The 13,570-nt window shown below is 35.8% G+C and overlaps 1 protein-coding gene across 3 annotated transcripts in view; it reads left to right on the top strand.

Moving 5' to 3' along the window:
• TLL1 (tolloid like 1) overlaps positions 1 to 11,939 on the top strand; it is a 131,249-nt gene extending 119,310 nt beyond the window's left edge. For all 3 annotated transcript variants that reach the window (XM_064652416.1, XM_064652413.1, XM_064652415.1), the window contains 3 exons: positions 3,522 to 3,735; positions 8,734 to 8,984; positions 9,924 to 11,939. In XM_064652416.1, the coding sequence (XP_064508486.1) occupies positions 3,522 to 3,735; positions 8,734 to 8,984; positions 9,924 to 10,058 (600 nt within the window). In that variant the 3' untranslated portion in view covers positions 10,059 to 11,939. The remainder of the gene's footprint in view (positions 1 to 3,521; positions 3,736 to 8,733; positions 8,985 to 9,923) is intronic.
• Positions 11,940 to 13,570: the final 1,631 nt, after the last annotated feature.

Below are 13,570 nucleotides of genomic sequence, written 5' to 3' on the forward strand. Positions count from 1 at the left end.
ACCCCAGCTGACTGAAGGGATATTCCATACAATATGACATCATGATCAATATGTAAAATGGAGGTGAAGGAAGAGGAAGGGGGATGTTCGAAATGATGACATTTGTCTTCCCAAGGAACCATTATGTGTAATGGGTCCCTGCTCTCCTGGGGATGGCTGAACACCTACTTGTCCATGGAAAGCAGTGAATTAATTCCTTGTTTTGGTTTGTTTGTGTGTACAGCTTTTGCTTCCCCCATTAAACTGTCATTATCTCAATCCATGAGTTTTCTATCTTTTACTATTTCAATTCTCCCCCCAGTGCTACTGGTCGGGAAGTGAGCAATGTGCTACTGGCTGGGGTTAAACACTATACTTCTGTTACTGGTGCTGGTGCTGATGTGAGATTGTGTATTGATTCCTGCTCACCAAAAAAAACCCAGTTAAATTATGCTGGGGAGTTGGCGGGGGGTGGAAAATGAGCAGTGTGCATGTTCTGCCCATTCCAAGGGTGAAAAAATAGGTTTTTGATTCAGTCAGCCTTCCTACTGCTACTTCTGAGCAAGCATTCTGGCTGAATAAACCAAAGCCAACCAGGCATAGGCATGGGCACGTTGGTGTAAAAGCTTTTCCAGTACTTATAATCTCAGCAGGCAAAATTTCAACATTCAGATAGAATTTTCAAAAATATCTCGATAATTTGGAGTCTGAGATCAGCTCTTCTGTGCAAGCTGGAAAGGTCAATTACTAAATTCGGTGTGTATAATCTTTAAATTGTGTTGTACAGCAAGGTGCCGTATCAATAATATTATTGTATTGGTATTGTATGTTATTAACCATAATTCCACAACGGATCAATACTTTTTCTTGGACTTTCACACTGTATTTAAGTTTACTTGTCATAGGTTATTTGTTCAAACTGAACAAGGAGAGAATTGGTTTTTTCATGGTAGCAATCCACATTAATTATGGGGTTGTGCTTCCTTTTTTGAGAGGGGTATTTGTACAGAAACTAATATTTTGTTGTGATTGCTCTCACTCTGATAACCATTGAAAAGTCTCTTCCTGAACAGACTAAAGTTAAGCATTTAGTGCAATTAAGAAGTCTATGAAAAAATAGATATGTGCTTCAGAAGTTTTAAATGAAACATGTAGATAAAGATGGTTTTGAAAATGTGTGAAGCAGAGAGACCAATTTTCACAACCTAATCAGCCGGATGTTTATAAGAGACAGACTGAAGTGTCCCATTCAGGCAGCTATCCATAAGTGCTACCAGCATATCTACTCAGCTGAGTGGTATAGATAGAAGGGGTTCGATATTCAGAAGCAGTATGTAACATTTCTGAACACCATTCCCATTAAGGACAGAATTAAAATGAGGACTGTAGTCATGGTGGGGTAGGAATTCAAAAGTATTTGTCCCAGGAAGACAGGGTGTGATTTAATTATGCTAACAACTCTATTAGATCATTTGTGAAATCTATTGACAGCAACTATTCAGTTATGTTTAAGGGAAATCTGTGTCAGTTCTTCTCTTTCAAATATGCTAGGAACCGACTGATTATGCAAGAAATAGAGACTCTTTTTGAGTGTTTTAAGATATAAGGCATTTTGAGCTTTTGAAAGACTACGCATATTAAGATCTGATTTTCCTTTAAAAAAAAATTCCTTTGATTCTCTTTGCAATTGCTATAATCAGTTGCTGTACTCACAACAGATTTAGGATTTGTTTGTGGTCATCTTTGTGGGAGGCAATATAACGTACTGTGTTTGTGCATGCTTAGGAATCCCAGGGAGAAGTAAAATATTAAAAATAATAGGTTTGTCTTACAGGTCATGGTGAGATGTGGCTTCCTGGAGAGTGGTTGTTTTGTTTGTTTTTTTTAATTTTGATAAGAAGTGAATAAAAATTATATTATTTTCCTCTAAAAGAAAATGAGGCTCCGCAGGGTGCTCTTGGATTACATCTATTTCTCCCAGTGAGTCCAAGTTGACTTGACTCAATACTATGTATAATTAACTCCCTTACTGAGATTTAGTCTCTTAGCTTTCTGTGGTTTTTTTTAATTCATCAGATTTTATTTAGGTGTAAATGACAACACATACTTGACGTCATAAAAGTAGGATGGCTGACCACAATTAAAGAGTAGCAGGAGGGACTGCTGTATAGCTGTTTTCATTGCCTCTGCAGTTTCAGTTCCTTAATGTAAACCCCAAAATTCTCCTGTGAAATTGGCCTGCATTCACTGCATCATGCAGCTCTTCACAAAACAAAAGTTTTAATCTGAATATTGCAGCTCTTTGGGCAAAAAGCATTGTGTTAGCTCTTTAGGTCAGCTGTTAATGTAAATTACCATCACATTTCACACTGTCTGGATTCCACAAGGGATTTGGTAAGTCATTTGCTTTGGTATCCCAAAGAGAATGCTTAATTATGATATTTGCTCAGTATTTGATTAGTTTTATTCCTTTTAATTATTTTTCTTAATCTTTTTGTGGTTTTTTTTTTTTAATAAACGGTTAGCTATATGACTACTCATGAGAGAATTTATACTCAGTGTTTTTATGCTATTTTAATGAAAAAAAAATAGATAAGGTGAATTTCACCTTTAATTGTAGGCTACTCTGAAAAATTTACAAAGAAGTATATGTATATTCCTTTTCAATGTTTTAGGTTTCCTGTTGACATTTAGCCCTGTTCAAAAAGTCTTATCTGAAAACTCTTAGATGTCCCCTTGAAATAAATTTATTCAAATCAGTCTATTCTTGGAAGACACTCTTCCATTTTTAAGGAGGTTTTAGTTGTGTGTGTGTGTGAACAGTTTCTGTCAGGTATGGCATACACTTTTTGGAAATGCCTGAAGTTTTTTCTATTAAATAACCAACATAAGTTTGTTATTTTTCACAATGCTTTTGCTAGCAAAAAGGTGACCTAAGTATGGAGGGCACAACCTGAAATATTGTTAGCGTTGTAATAATAAAAAAAATAGATCTCTAGATAATAGATTAGAAAATATAACTTCCATGCATAACCCTTCATGTGGAAATGTCATTCTCAAAGGCTTTAGTTGCAGTGAAATGTAAGTTTTAAAAAACAAAGAGGTAGGTCATTATGTTTTGCAGATGTTTCAATTGATCCTCAACTATGCAAGGAAGTAGTAATTTCTGACTTTTTGCTGTTTTGAATGTTGTGTGAAATTTGGAATAATCCTACAAACAGTGCAAATTCAATAGAAAGGCCACTGTATTCTAGATTTAACGTTCTCTTATAGATATTAGTTGACTATAAAGATTCTAATACCTTTCTATATGAAGGATGATTGCACTCTTGAAGTTCACTGTCTTAACTGTTATTCCACCTTCTCAAGATCAATGTTACTGAAGCTACAGGGTTACTGAAGCTACAGGCTTGTAGAGGCAGTAATGTTAAATCTGTCATCTTAACTATATCTTTGTATTCTAAAACAGATTAACATATGTACCGTGTAAATACAATAAACGCAGTAGCACAATGGATAATTTTACTTTCTTTTTCTCCTAGATGTTCAATGAATTTGAAATAGAACAACATCAAGAATGTGCTTATGACCACTTGGAAGTGTTTGATGGTGAAAGTGAAAAATCACCAATCCTTGGGCGCTTATGTGGCAATAAGATACCAGATCCTCTTATTGCTACTGGAAACAAAATGTTTCTCCGCTTTATTTCTGATGCATCAGTTCAAAGAAAAGGCTTCCAAGCAACACACTCTACAGGTCAGAAATCAGGATGCGCTTTACTAATAACTTGCCCTTTGTTCTTTAGTGGAAGATATTCAGATACTTCTTTTATAGGAATGGGTTGAGTTCACAGATAAGACAATGTTGCAGCTGGATCTAATGAAACCTTAAGCACAGTTGGAAAAGTCTGAGACTGTAGAAAGTATTCTCTAATATTTTAGATGTCTCTTTCTCCCTGTCTCTCTCTCTCATAGGTAAGCAATTAAAAGATTTTGAAACAAAGTCTGATCAAAAAAATCAAAGAGATATTCCTTAGGATTCATGATGTGAGTTCCTAAAAGATTTGGTAGCTTTTCACTGTATTTGTAATGGCAACACTTAACTGGGACATGTGATGCACCTCCATTACTTCCCTGTTCTAACTTAAACAAAAATCTGGGGTTTGTGTAAACAGCTATTTCTTTCCAGTGGTGCTCAAAAGGAAAGACAAGCTGAAGAAGAATAAGAAAAAAACAATACTGAAACTTTCTTAGGACCCTTAGAATGTATTGTCCTTCATATTTACCATTTAATTTTCTTCTTTGAGAGAAATCACTGAAATTGAAAGTAGTGGTTACAATAGCATTAATAGAGTTCTTAGGACATTTTCAGTGTGTACATTTCTTTCCCCGACATTGCTTGGCTTACAGTGGCCCCTAGTGCTGAATCTCTGAACTTCCAGTGCCTGTTGTAAGATGAGGGGATTTGGGGGTTTTTTGGCCTTTGTTTTCATCTTCAACTGTAATGTCTGTCTTTACTTTTCAAAGTTCATTCTTATTCTTCCAGTATTTGGCATTAAATATTAATGCAGAAAATATTTCATAAATATCTGCACTGCTAGATAAGGTTTAATGACAGCTAACAGTTGTTAATAGAAGATAGTAACCAACATGACTACTAATTTTTAATGTAACTTGATATCACCCAGAGTATTCATCAAGTTGATGCATAGTGCTCAGCTAACAAATCCCTATATATCAATACTGGCATTTTCTCTCCTTTTTGTTGTTTCTTTTTTTTTTCTCTTCTGCCTTGTTACAAATAATTTTAAAACTTTAGTTATATAATTTCCCTTTCAGAGAAAGACAGTAGACAACAGTATATGAACTCTTCACTCATGATCTGGGCCTTGAAAGTGAAAAATTTAGCTACCTGTATTTCAATTTGTTTTTCTCATGGAAAATCCTCTTTTACAAGCATGGCATGTTTTGCCTTCCCTACTGCAGTAACCATTTCCCTTACATGCAAAATTAGATAGAAGTGGTAATAATTAATCTTTTTTTAATTACCTCGGGGTATATAGCTAAAGGTCTGAACTCTTGTTAGAATCTAGTGTTGTGAAACTACTGTCTCATTTATTCTACCCACTTCAGTTTGCAGAATTGGAGCAGTCAATGTGTGAAGGAAGTTCAGATGTATACTCCCTAACTTCTAAAGATTGCGAGTTATGTTACGACTTGCTGAGTTTTATGTGCTTTAGTAGGCACAATAATGCTTTTCTGAGAAACTGTGAAGAGTAAAATCTACCCAGTTTTTAAGAATGTGGTAAAAAATGATAAAGTTTGTCTCCTTAAAGAGGACATTTATTTCTGTCAGTTGCTATTGCACAGACTACTCCCTCAGATGAACACGCACCACCAGCATGTGATTGAGAGACAGTTCAGATCTTGCAATCTTTTCCTGCAGTGCTGAGCCAAACACAGATTCTCTGTGAGAATTTTACCTCTGTGCTATGGACACATGTGAATGAATAGGCACCTAACAAGTGAATGGACAGTGAATTGTATTTCCTTAGTCTGTCTTTTCTAGCAAATAATAATTGATGGTATGCAATGGAAGTAGACAAGATTGATTCTGCATAACTGTGCATCTATGCCCAGAGATGTCTCTCCTCCTGTATTCCTGGCATCTTCATGGCTTAATAGCCTCTTACTCCGGTAGATGGTATTGATGTTTAGTTCCCTTTTGAGGCACTTTTTGGCTTGAAGTACTATCCAATTTCAAAATTTTCATTTAATATTTCAGAAAACAGGATAAAAATGTGGCAGCACATGAAGTAAAGTTTCAAAAACTAGGTTAGATAGAAAGGCTTCACTGAGTGGAGAAAAACTTATAAAACGCTGTTTTGAAAGTGCAACATAGTTTTAGAAAGAGATTCTGTCATATTTTCCCCTCTCAGAAAAGGCATAACCCATCCATGAGGAATTCAAAAAAATGCTCCTGACAGAACATTAAACATCATTGCTCAGGGAGTGATCTGTTTGCCCTAACACAAGCATCTAGTTCTCTTCTAGACAGCATCATTTATGATGCCTGGCCTCCAGCCACTGCTGCAGGAGGTTGTAGATCTGCTGTAGGTCCTATTTCTATCTGTCAATGCTGGAAGGATATCTCAGACAAATTTGGGCATCTCAGATGTCATTCGGTCTAAAGAGTCTGTGTTGCTTCCAAAATAACTGTAATAATTCAGTATGGCAGTGTTGAATCACATTTATAATCTTATTTCACTAATTCAAACGGTGTGGGTTTAAGCTTTTTGCATCTGTTTGGCTTGTTAAACAGTCAGCACACTAGTGCTTGATTTGTTCTTATGTCTGTAAGAAGCCTAAAAGTCCTTAGAAAGGTCAAGAAATGAGAGGATTTTCACTCCTTAGCTGATCTAGAAAAAATCTTTCACCTGAAACTTGGACATATTTCTTTACAGTCAGATGTGTACATCATGCCTACAGCAGAGCAGCCATACCTTTGTGTGGAAAACATGATGTATAGTGCAGTTAGGTTAGTTCTGGTACCAAGGCTAAGCAAGCGGTGTTGCGTGGCACTCTCTGTTCTGTGCCTATCCCACGCATCCTAATGCAGTTCTGCATTGTGAAGGCTGAATGTAGACTTTTGAAACCACAACTTAGTCATTATGAAATTGAAAATTTGACTTGTAGTTTCTAAAATCAATACTTTATTCTAAAATATGAGGCTATAATCCATGAGAGAAGGGCAGGGAAAAGGGAATTGCCATTCTCTGTGGTTGTCAGTATGGCTACAATTTTTCTTTAAGCTACTGTCCACTGTAGCAAGAAGAGGGAAAAAATACAGACAGTTCATTAAACATTTTCTCTGTAGCAGCTGTTTGATGTCTGAGGCAGAGAGACATTCCTAATATTGGCAACAGTCCAATAAATAAAACACACACCCAAAACCAAACAATAAAACCCCCCCAAACACCTCCCCCCCACCAAAAACAAGGAAGTACATGAAATCAGGAATAGGAGAAAAACCCAGTATATTAAAATATCAATGAAAAATAACTGTTTAAACTATCTTATTTGACAAATTTTTATCACATACTCCCATCTGTTCTTTAAAAGCAAAAAAATTTGAAATTTCAGATTAAACGACGGATCATGCATAGTGCATTACTTATGTAGTTTATATTTCCTGTTTTGATTTCTTCATTTCCTTATTAATAAAACCCCCACATGTTTAAAAAAATGAGGATTTGGTAATTACCATTATTAATTGCCAGCTAAAATGTTACTCCTCATATATAACATTATATGTTTAGTGTTCGTAGAGTCAACAACACTGAAGTCAAAATTAATTGTCTCTTCAACAAAGCTTAGAAATGTTTGAATATTGCAGTTACTTTCAGATTATTATAAAATGATCAATCAATAATATCTACATTTGATCAAAATGCAGGAAAAATTAACTGTTCATTTACTTATAAAAATGGAATCCAAATTTGTGAATCTCAGATTTTTGTTCAAGCTCATCTGCACTTGATGCTTTTTGGGTGCTGTAAGAGGATTTGTTCTCAATGAGAAACCAAGGCTAAATTAGTCTGTTTGCATTGAAATCTTTCTAAAGTAAAAAAGCCTCCACCCACCTTTTGGAACCATAATAAACAATGCATTTTTTCCTTTAAGTGCAATTTTCCATCTATTTTTGGTTGCATTCTAGTAGTATTTTTAATTGGCAAATGTGTTACATCTATATATTTAAGTTACTGTAGAAGCCGAATTCACTAGCTGTTTAGGATAGAATCGTTTTAATTATAGCTTCTGAAGATATTTAGAAAGAGTAAAGTCCTAGCTACTGTATTTATTTTTAGTTTTTTGCTCAGTGCATTTTCAGCAATTTTTGTTCTCCAGCAAACTGACTAAATTTATTCAACTGTATTTGAACAGCTTATTCAACTATACAGTAAAGCTAATTCATATTTAAATTATGAAGTCTTTGAGCAGTTATAAACAAGCTCTAAAGCCCCACATCCATTTTGCAACTCTGTAAAAATAGAGATTTATGCTGAAATAATGGTTTTGGCAGAAGGCAAGGATCTCCTGCCAAAGTCTTGCCTCAAGAGCAGGCTTTCAGCTACAAGACTTTCTCTGGTAGTAGCAGCTTTCTTCCAGCCACACTCTTTTGCAGGGAAAGGCCTGTTCATGACCATGAACTACACAGCAAACAAGGTAGCAAGCTTGGCAGTGGTGCTTAGAATTGAGCTCACTCTCCAGGTACCACAGTTTGGTTAAAGCTGACATTCCTGTGAAACATGAGATTTTTGCACTTGATAGCTGATCCTCCCTTGTCACTTGCAAAAAGTGTCATTAATACATGTGGAAATGTCGTCACTGAAATGTGGATGCCTTACTTACAGCAACTGTCTTGCTGGCCACAGACACCTCTCAAATGCTGCTCAAAGACTGTCATACTGCTTGAACCACATTCCTTTTAGCTTTGGTGTTCCCTGTCTTTGTCTTTCACTTGATAATGATGAACTATGTTGAAGTCTCTCTAGTTATGAAACAATTTATGTAAGAAAAAACTCAGAATGATGGATTTGTATTTTTACTGGGTAGTATTTCACTCTCAGCTTGTTTGATTAGCCTACTTGTGGCATTATAATGCAGTCAGCCTGAATGAGACTGGGCATCTATGAAAAGAAAACTCTAATTTGCACTGAATAAGCTTCTTTGCCTTTTTTTCCCATCTGTTTAGAGTGTGGTGGTCGGTTGAAAGCTGAAACCAAGCCCAAAGATCTGTACTCACATGCTCAGTTTGGCGATAACAACTATCCGGTTCAGGCAGACTGCGATTGGCTTCTGGTGGCAGAGCATGGCTATCGGGTTGAGTTAATGTTTCAGACTTTCGAGGTTGAAGAAGAGGCAGACTGTGGTTATGATTATGTGGAGCTCTTTGATGGTCATGATAAGACAGCAGTGAGACTTGGTCGATTCTGTGGATCTGGGGTAAGTAATCATGTATAAAACATTTTCTTTTATTTCTATGACAAAAAGAATAAGAATGAAAGAGGAAGGAAAGGGTCAAGAAGAGATGAGGTACAGTTATTACACCTTATAATGAAGATTCTAGATTATCTGCTTCAGGTTTTGTTGGGTTTTTTGTGGGTTTTTTTTAATATAAATTTGCAGGCTTGTAGTACAGTCACTCCCTTGAAATATTTTCAACAATAAATATTCTTACTTATTTTTGAGCTAAGTATTGTAATGTTATGTCAAGCTTTAGGGAGCTAACAGTGGAGTGTTTATCAGCACCCAAAAAACATGTAGCAGCTTTTTCCCTTACATAGAGAGAAATGTATCAGGATTAGAAAGTATCACATCAAAATTCTTTCAATTTGAATGAAGAAACCACATTTAACACTGGGAGGGGCAGTTGGGAAGTATTTATAGTATGCTTATCTACTACTTAAGTCTGATTTTAGGGAAAAAAAGTGCTCTTAAACTGGCGATTAATGCGGGCCTTAAGAAAACCCTGAAATCCTATATGCATCTCTGACATGTTTTAACTGTGAGACATGGAGGAAATTGCCAGGTGACATCATGAAAAGTCTGTATCCTATTTCTCCTTTTACACTTGCATTAGTCTGTCAGCTGCTGGCCCTGTGAAATCTGGTGCAATGATCCCACAAATCCTCATCAATTCTATATATGTGTGCCAGTGCAGGCACGCTTTCATACATATAACCTTTGCCTAGATAAATAAATTCCTAGCCTATAACTGAGAACTGAATAAGATAGAAGTATTCTGTCTGATGATGTCAGCATCATGTGAGACACGCTGATGCATATCAGGAAAAGAGAAATATCTGTAAGAAAAACATGTGAATGAAGGGGATAAATACACAGAGTGGACAGGTAAATTATTTTTTTATTAATTTATTTTAGCCACCAGAAGAAATTTATTCAGCTGGAGAAGCTCTTCTACTTCACTTTCACACTGATGATACAATCAACAAGAAAGGATTTCATATACGATACAGAAGTATAAAATATCCAGATAGTGTGCACACCAAAAAATAACACAAGAACCTCTATGCCAGAAAAGGAGAGTGAGAAAGTAAGAACGCACAGTAAAAAGGAAGGAGGGTGTGTCTTTTTTTAAATTGAAGTTATTAGCACAAATGTTTAATATAAGTTCAGTTAAAATGCTGACTTACAAGACCAGAGACTGAAATAAAATAAAAGAACAAAATCACCTGTCCCAGTGGAATAGTCAAGATGATGATGTCCAGGCTCCGTACTTGACTGTCTCTGCAAACCTTGTGAAAGGACTGTGCGTGCAGGGAGAATATAAGAGCTTTTGTTAATGATTCGACATTTGCTAGAACTGCGTGCAGATTCAATCAGTTGCATTCAAGGGAAATGACCCTGTAGACCGTTCTTCCTTCTGACACTTGTGTGGGGTCTGGGAGGAAAAAAAGCTCTTTTAGGTCACACACTCAAAATACTGTCCTTCTATCTAGTTGCTTTGACTTTGTATCCTGCATAGAGTGTGTACAAGAACTTGAAAGAAGATATGAAATGGGAAGGTCTTCCCTTATTGTTCTGTATTTTTTACAAATTCATCTGTCATATCAGGTTATCAGTGTTTTAAACTGGAAAATCCTACTTCTGAAACATAACTGATCTATAGAGTATTTTGTTTTACTAATAACTGAAAAGTCTGAACTGTTGCATCAGTCATCACTAGTGACCAATCACTGGTTGACTGAATTTGAAGAGTTAAGCATCTGAAAATGCTTGGTTTACTGGTTAAGTAAGCTATCTCTGATGATGTGCTCTTATTTTGCACTGAATATAGAAAGAGACTGAAAGAGTTGAAAACCTGTCCTGAATCAAAATTAATATCCATGCAAAAGAGAAATAATAAAGGATCATCTTGAACTCCTCCTACGGAATTTGCTTTCAGCAGTACATTTGAAAACACTGCTAAGCTTTATTTCTTCAAACCTTTTTGTGAATGAGCTATTTGCCTGGTTTAGCTACTGAGAAATGAAACTGTAATAGTATCCAAGAGGGAAGCTTCCCAAAGACAGGGTTTTTTTTCTGAGAGTAAGTATATCTGTGATGGTAAAAAAGCAAAACAGAACAGACCCAGGATTAGTTTGATATCAAGAGTGAATTCCTATGGTGCTATTCCATGAACATTAAAAACAAAAACAAACCAAGAAGTTTTAGACTTTTGAGCCAACAGTTTGCAGATCACGAATGTCTCACTATACCTGGCTGCATCTGGAAAAGGAAGGCTTTACTGCTTCAAGGGAAAGTGGATTGCAATGGCAGCGCTATTCCTGTGGAACAACTACTACTATTGCCTTAGAATCCTTGCACACAATCAGACAGATCTTCCTGTAGATACACCTCTAATTTGATAAATAATTGGACAACTCAGTCATCTTAGAGTACATTAACAAGAGGATCTTCAAGCAAAAGCCCCATCTTCAGAGCAAGATCATCTGCTGTAAATACAATGACCTGCTTTTGATGTAGAGACATGTTACATTTAGAACTGAGATATTCTATGTGCTTTAGGCCATACATGACTTTAGTCATAATGTATATGCATTATGTAAGTATTGTATGAATGACTGCTCCAGGGGAGTGAGAGGTATTGTATGGGTGAAAACAGAATTGTTTCTTTATGTGCCAAGTTCTATCAGGACCCTATTTGACTGTAGCAACTTTTCTTTAAAGGCTTCATAGACAGATAACAAGGACTTCTAGTTGGCAAGAATCAAGTTTAAATGAAGTATTATGTTTCACTTACAAGAAATATTATTTTGATATCCTTTGATGTAAGTTGCTACTCAGATTAGCTTAGTTTTTGTTTCCTTACTATGAACATACATTGGCACTAATAAATCTGACCTTTTTTATAAAAATAAAACCCAAATGTCTGTATATGTGTCTTTGGTTGTTTTACAGCACTTTTACTTCTCATATATGTTTTCCTTTTTAGACAGCTGATATGTGTGAAGTTCAAAAATTTAATAATTTCTGTTATTTTTATAATGCTGCTCCACTGTCTTTTTGGTCCATTTTTCACCATGTTTGCACAAGAAATGAACCACAAACATTTTCTCCAAGGTCTTTTACTACAAAATTCGGCAGAGACATTACTATAGTTAAAAAAAAATGAAATATGTATTCTTAACGTTGTTATGTAATTTATCAGCTGGGTGGAATTCCAATGCTTAAACTTCTTACAGGAAAAGCAAGCAGCAACGGAAGCAGTCTCTCCCTGGTATGGTTAGTCAGAAAGAGTTGGGAAAGGCTGAGGCTGAGAGCAAAAATAAGTTTCCATGTTATCTTTTTTTCACTTTTCTGTTCCAGTCTCCCCCTTAATATTATCTCTCTTCTGTTTGCTAAACAAAATATTTTAAGTCTTCCTTATCTCTAAATTTGGCTTTCTTATTCCCCTCAGGGTTACTTTAACAAGCATATGGTTGAGCCAAGATCATTTTTTTTTGAAGGTTTTTTTTTTGTTGTTGGTTCATAAAGGCCCCTGTATAAATCCCACTGTCCCAGGTTAAATAGTGCAACTGGAGTGGCTGGAGAAGAGGTTAGACTGGGTAAGCTGAGGGCAACACCATATAGTGTGTTTCCAAAACCCTGTGGAAGGTGATTCTTTACAGTCATATAAAAGTATTGGTTTTGAGTACTGCACATCTGGTATTATTCCACATGGAATGTGTAGAACCCATAAGAGAGTAGTTGCCATAACTTTGAATACAAAGTTTGATTTTATTTCTCTAATTGTTTATTCTTTTGTAGATCCCATATGCTTAAGAGTGGTGAAAATGCAAAAGGAGGTCTTAATGATTATCTTGATGATAAATGGACCATATGGATCATATCTTTGCATTGGCTGTGATCCTAGTCTGTGCCTCATGGTGCTATCAGATGCTATTAGAAACAGCTATTTACAAGTCTTAGGAGGTTTTTCCTGATGTAATGAAAATGACATATGTAATAAACTCCTCACTTAGGGGAAGTATGCCTTATAAATAGGCTAACAAAAAAAATGAAAAAAATTATTTTGATTTTTGAAATAGTGAAAAGCACTATGGGTTAACCAAAAAAAACTTTGAAATGCAGAAATTTGTTCACAACTTATTCATTAAAGATCTTACCTTTTGTTGAGCAGTCAAGAAAAAAGACACAAAATTCAATTCTAGCTTTGAGACCTAGTTACAGTGCATTTACTGGTAACATTCCGAGCAGGGTGAAGACGATATTCACTTATTCTGCTTCCTATTAGACATAAACTTTTTTGACTGTTGCAAAACTGATGGATTTAAATTACTTCTCCTGTAGCATAGAGCAAAGTTTTCTTCTCAGCTACGTAAAGAGCTTCTGACGTGCTGAGTCTTATTCTTTAATGTTGTTAAATTCAGCATAAGGTGTTATGTTGATGGAATATGCTGGTTCTGTGTGGCTGACTGGCTTTTGGAGAATTTGTCTGCAGCAGATCATATTCTGATCAATATCATGCTCTGATAAGATGGAAAGTATGCTTGTGAGAGTCTTTC

This window comes from Pseudopipra pipra, chromosome 4 (assembly GCF_036250125.1).
Source record: "Pseudopipra pipra isolate bDixPip1 chromosome 4, bDixPip1.hap1, whole genome shotgun sequence".
Lineage (NCBI taxonomy): Eukaryota > Metazoa > Chordata > Aves > Passeriformes > Pipridae > Pseudopipra > Pseudopipra pipra.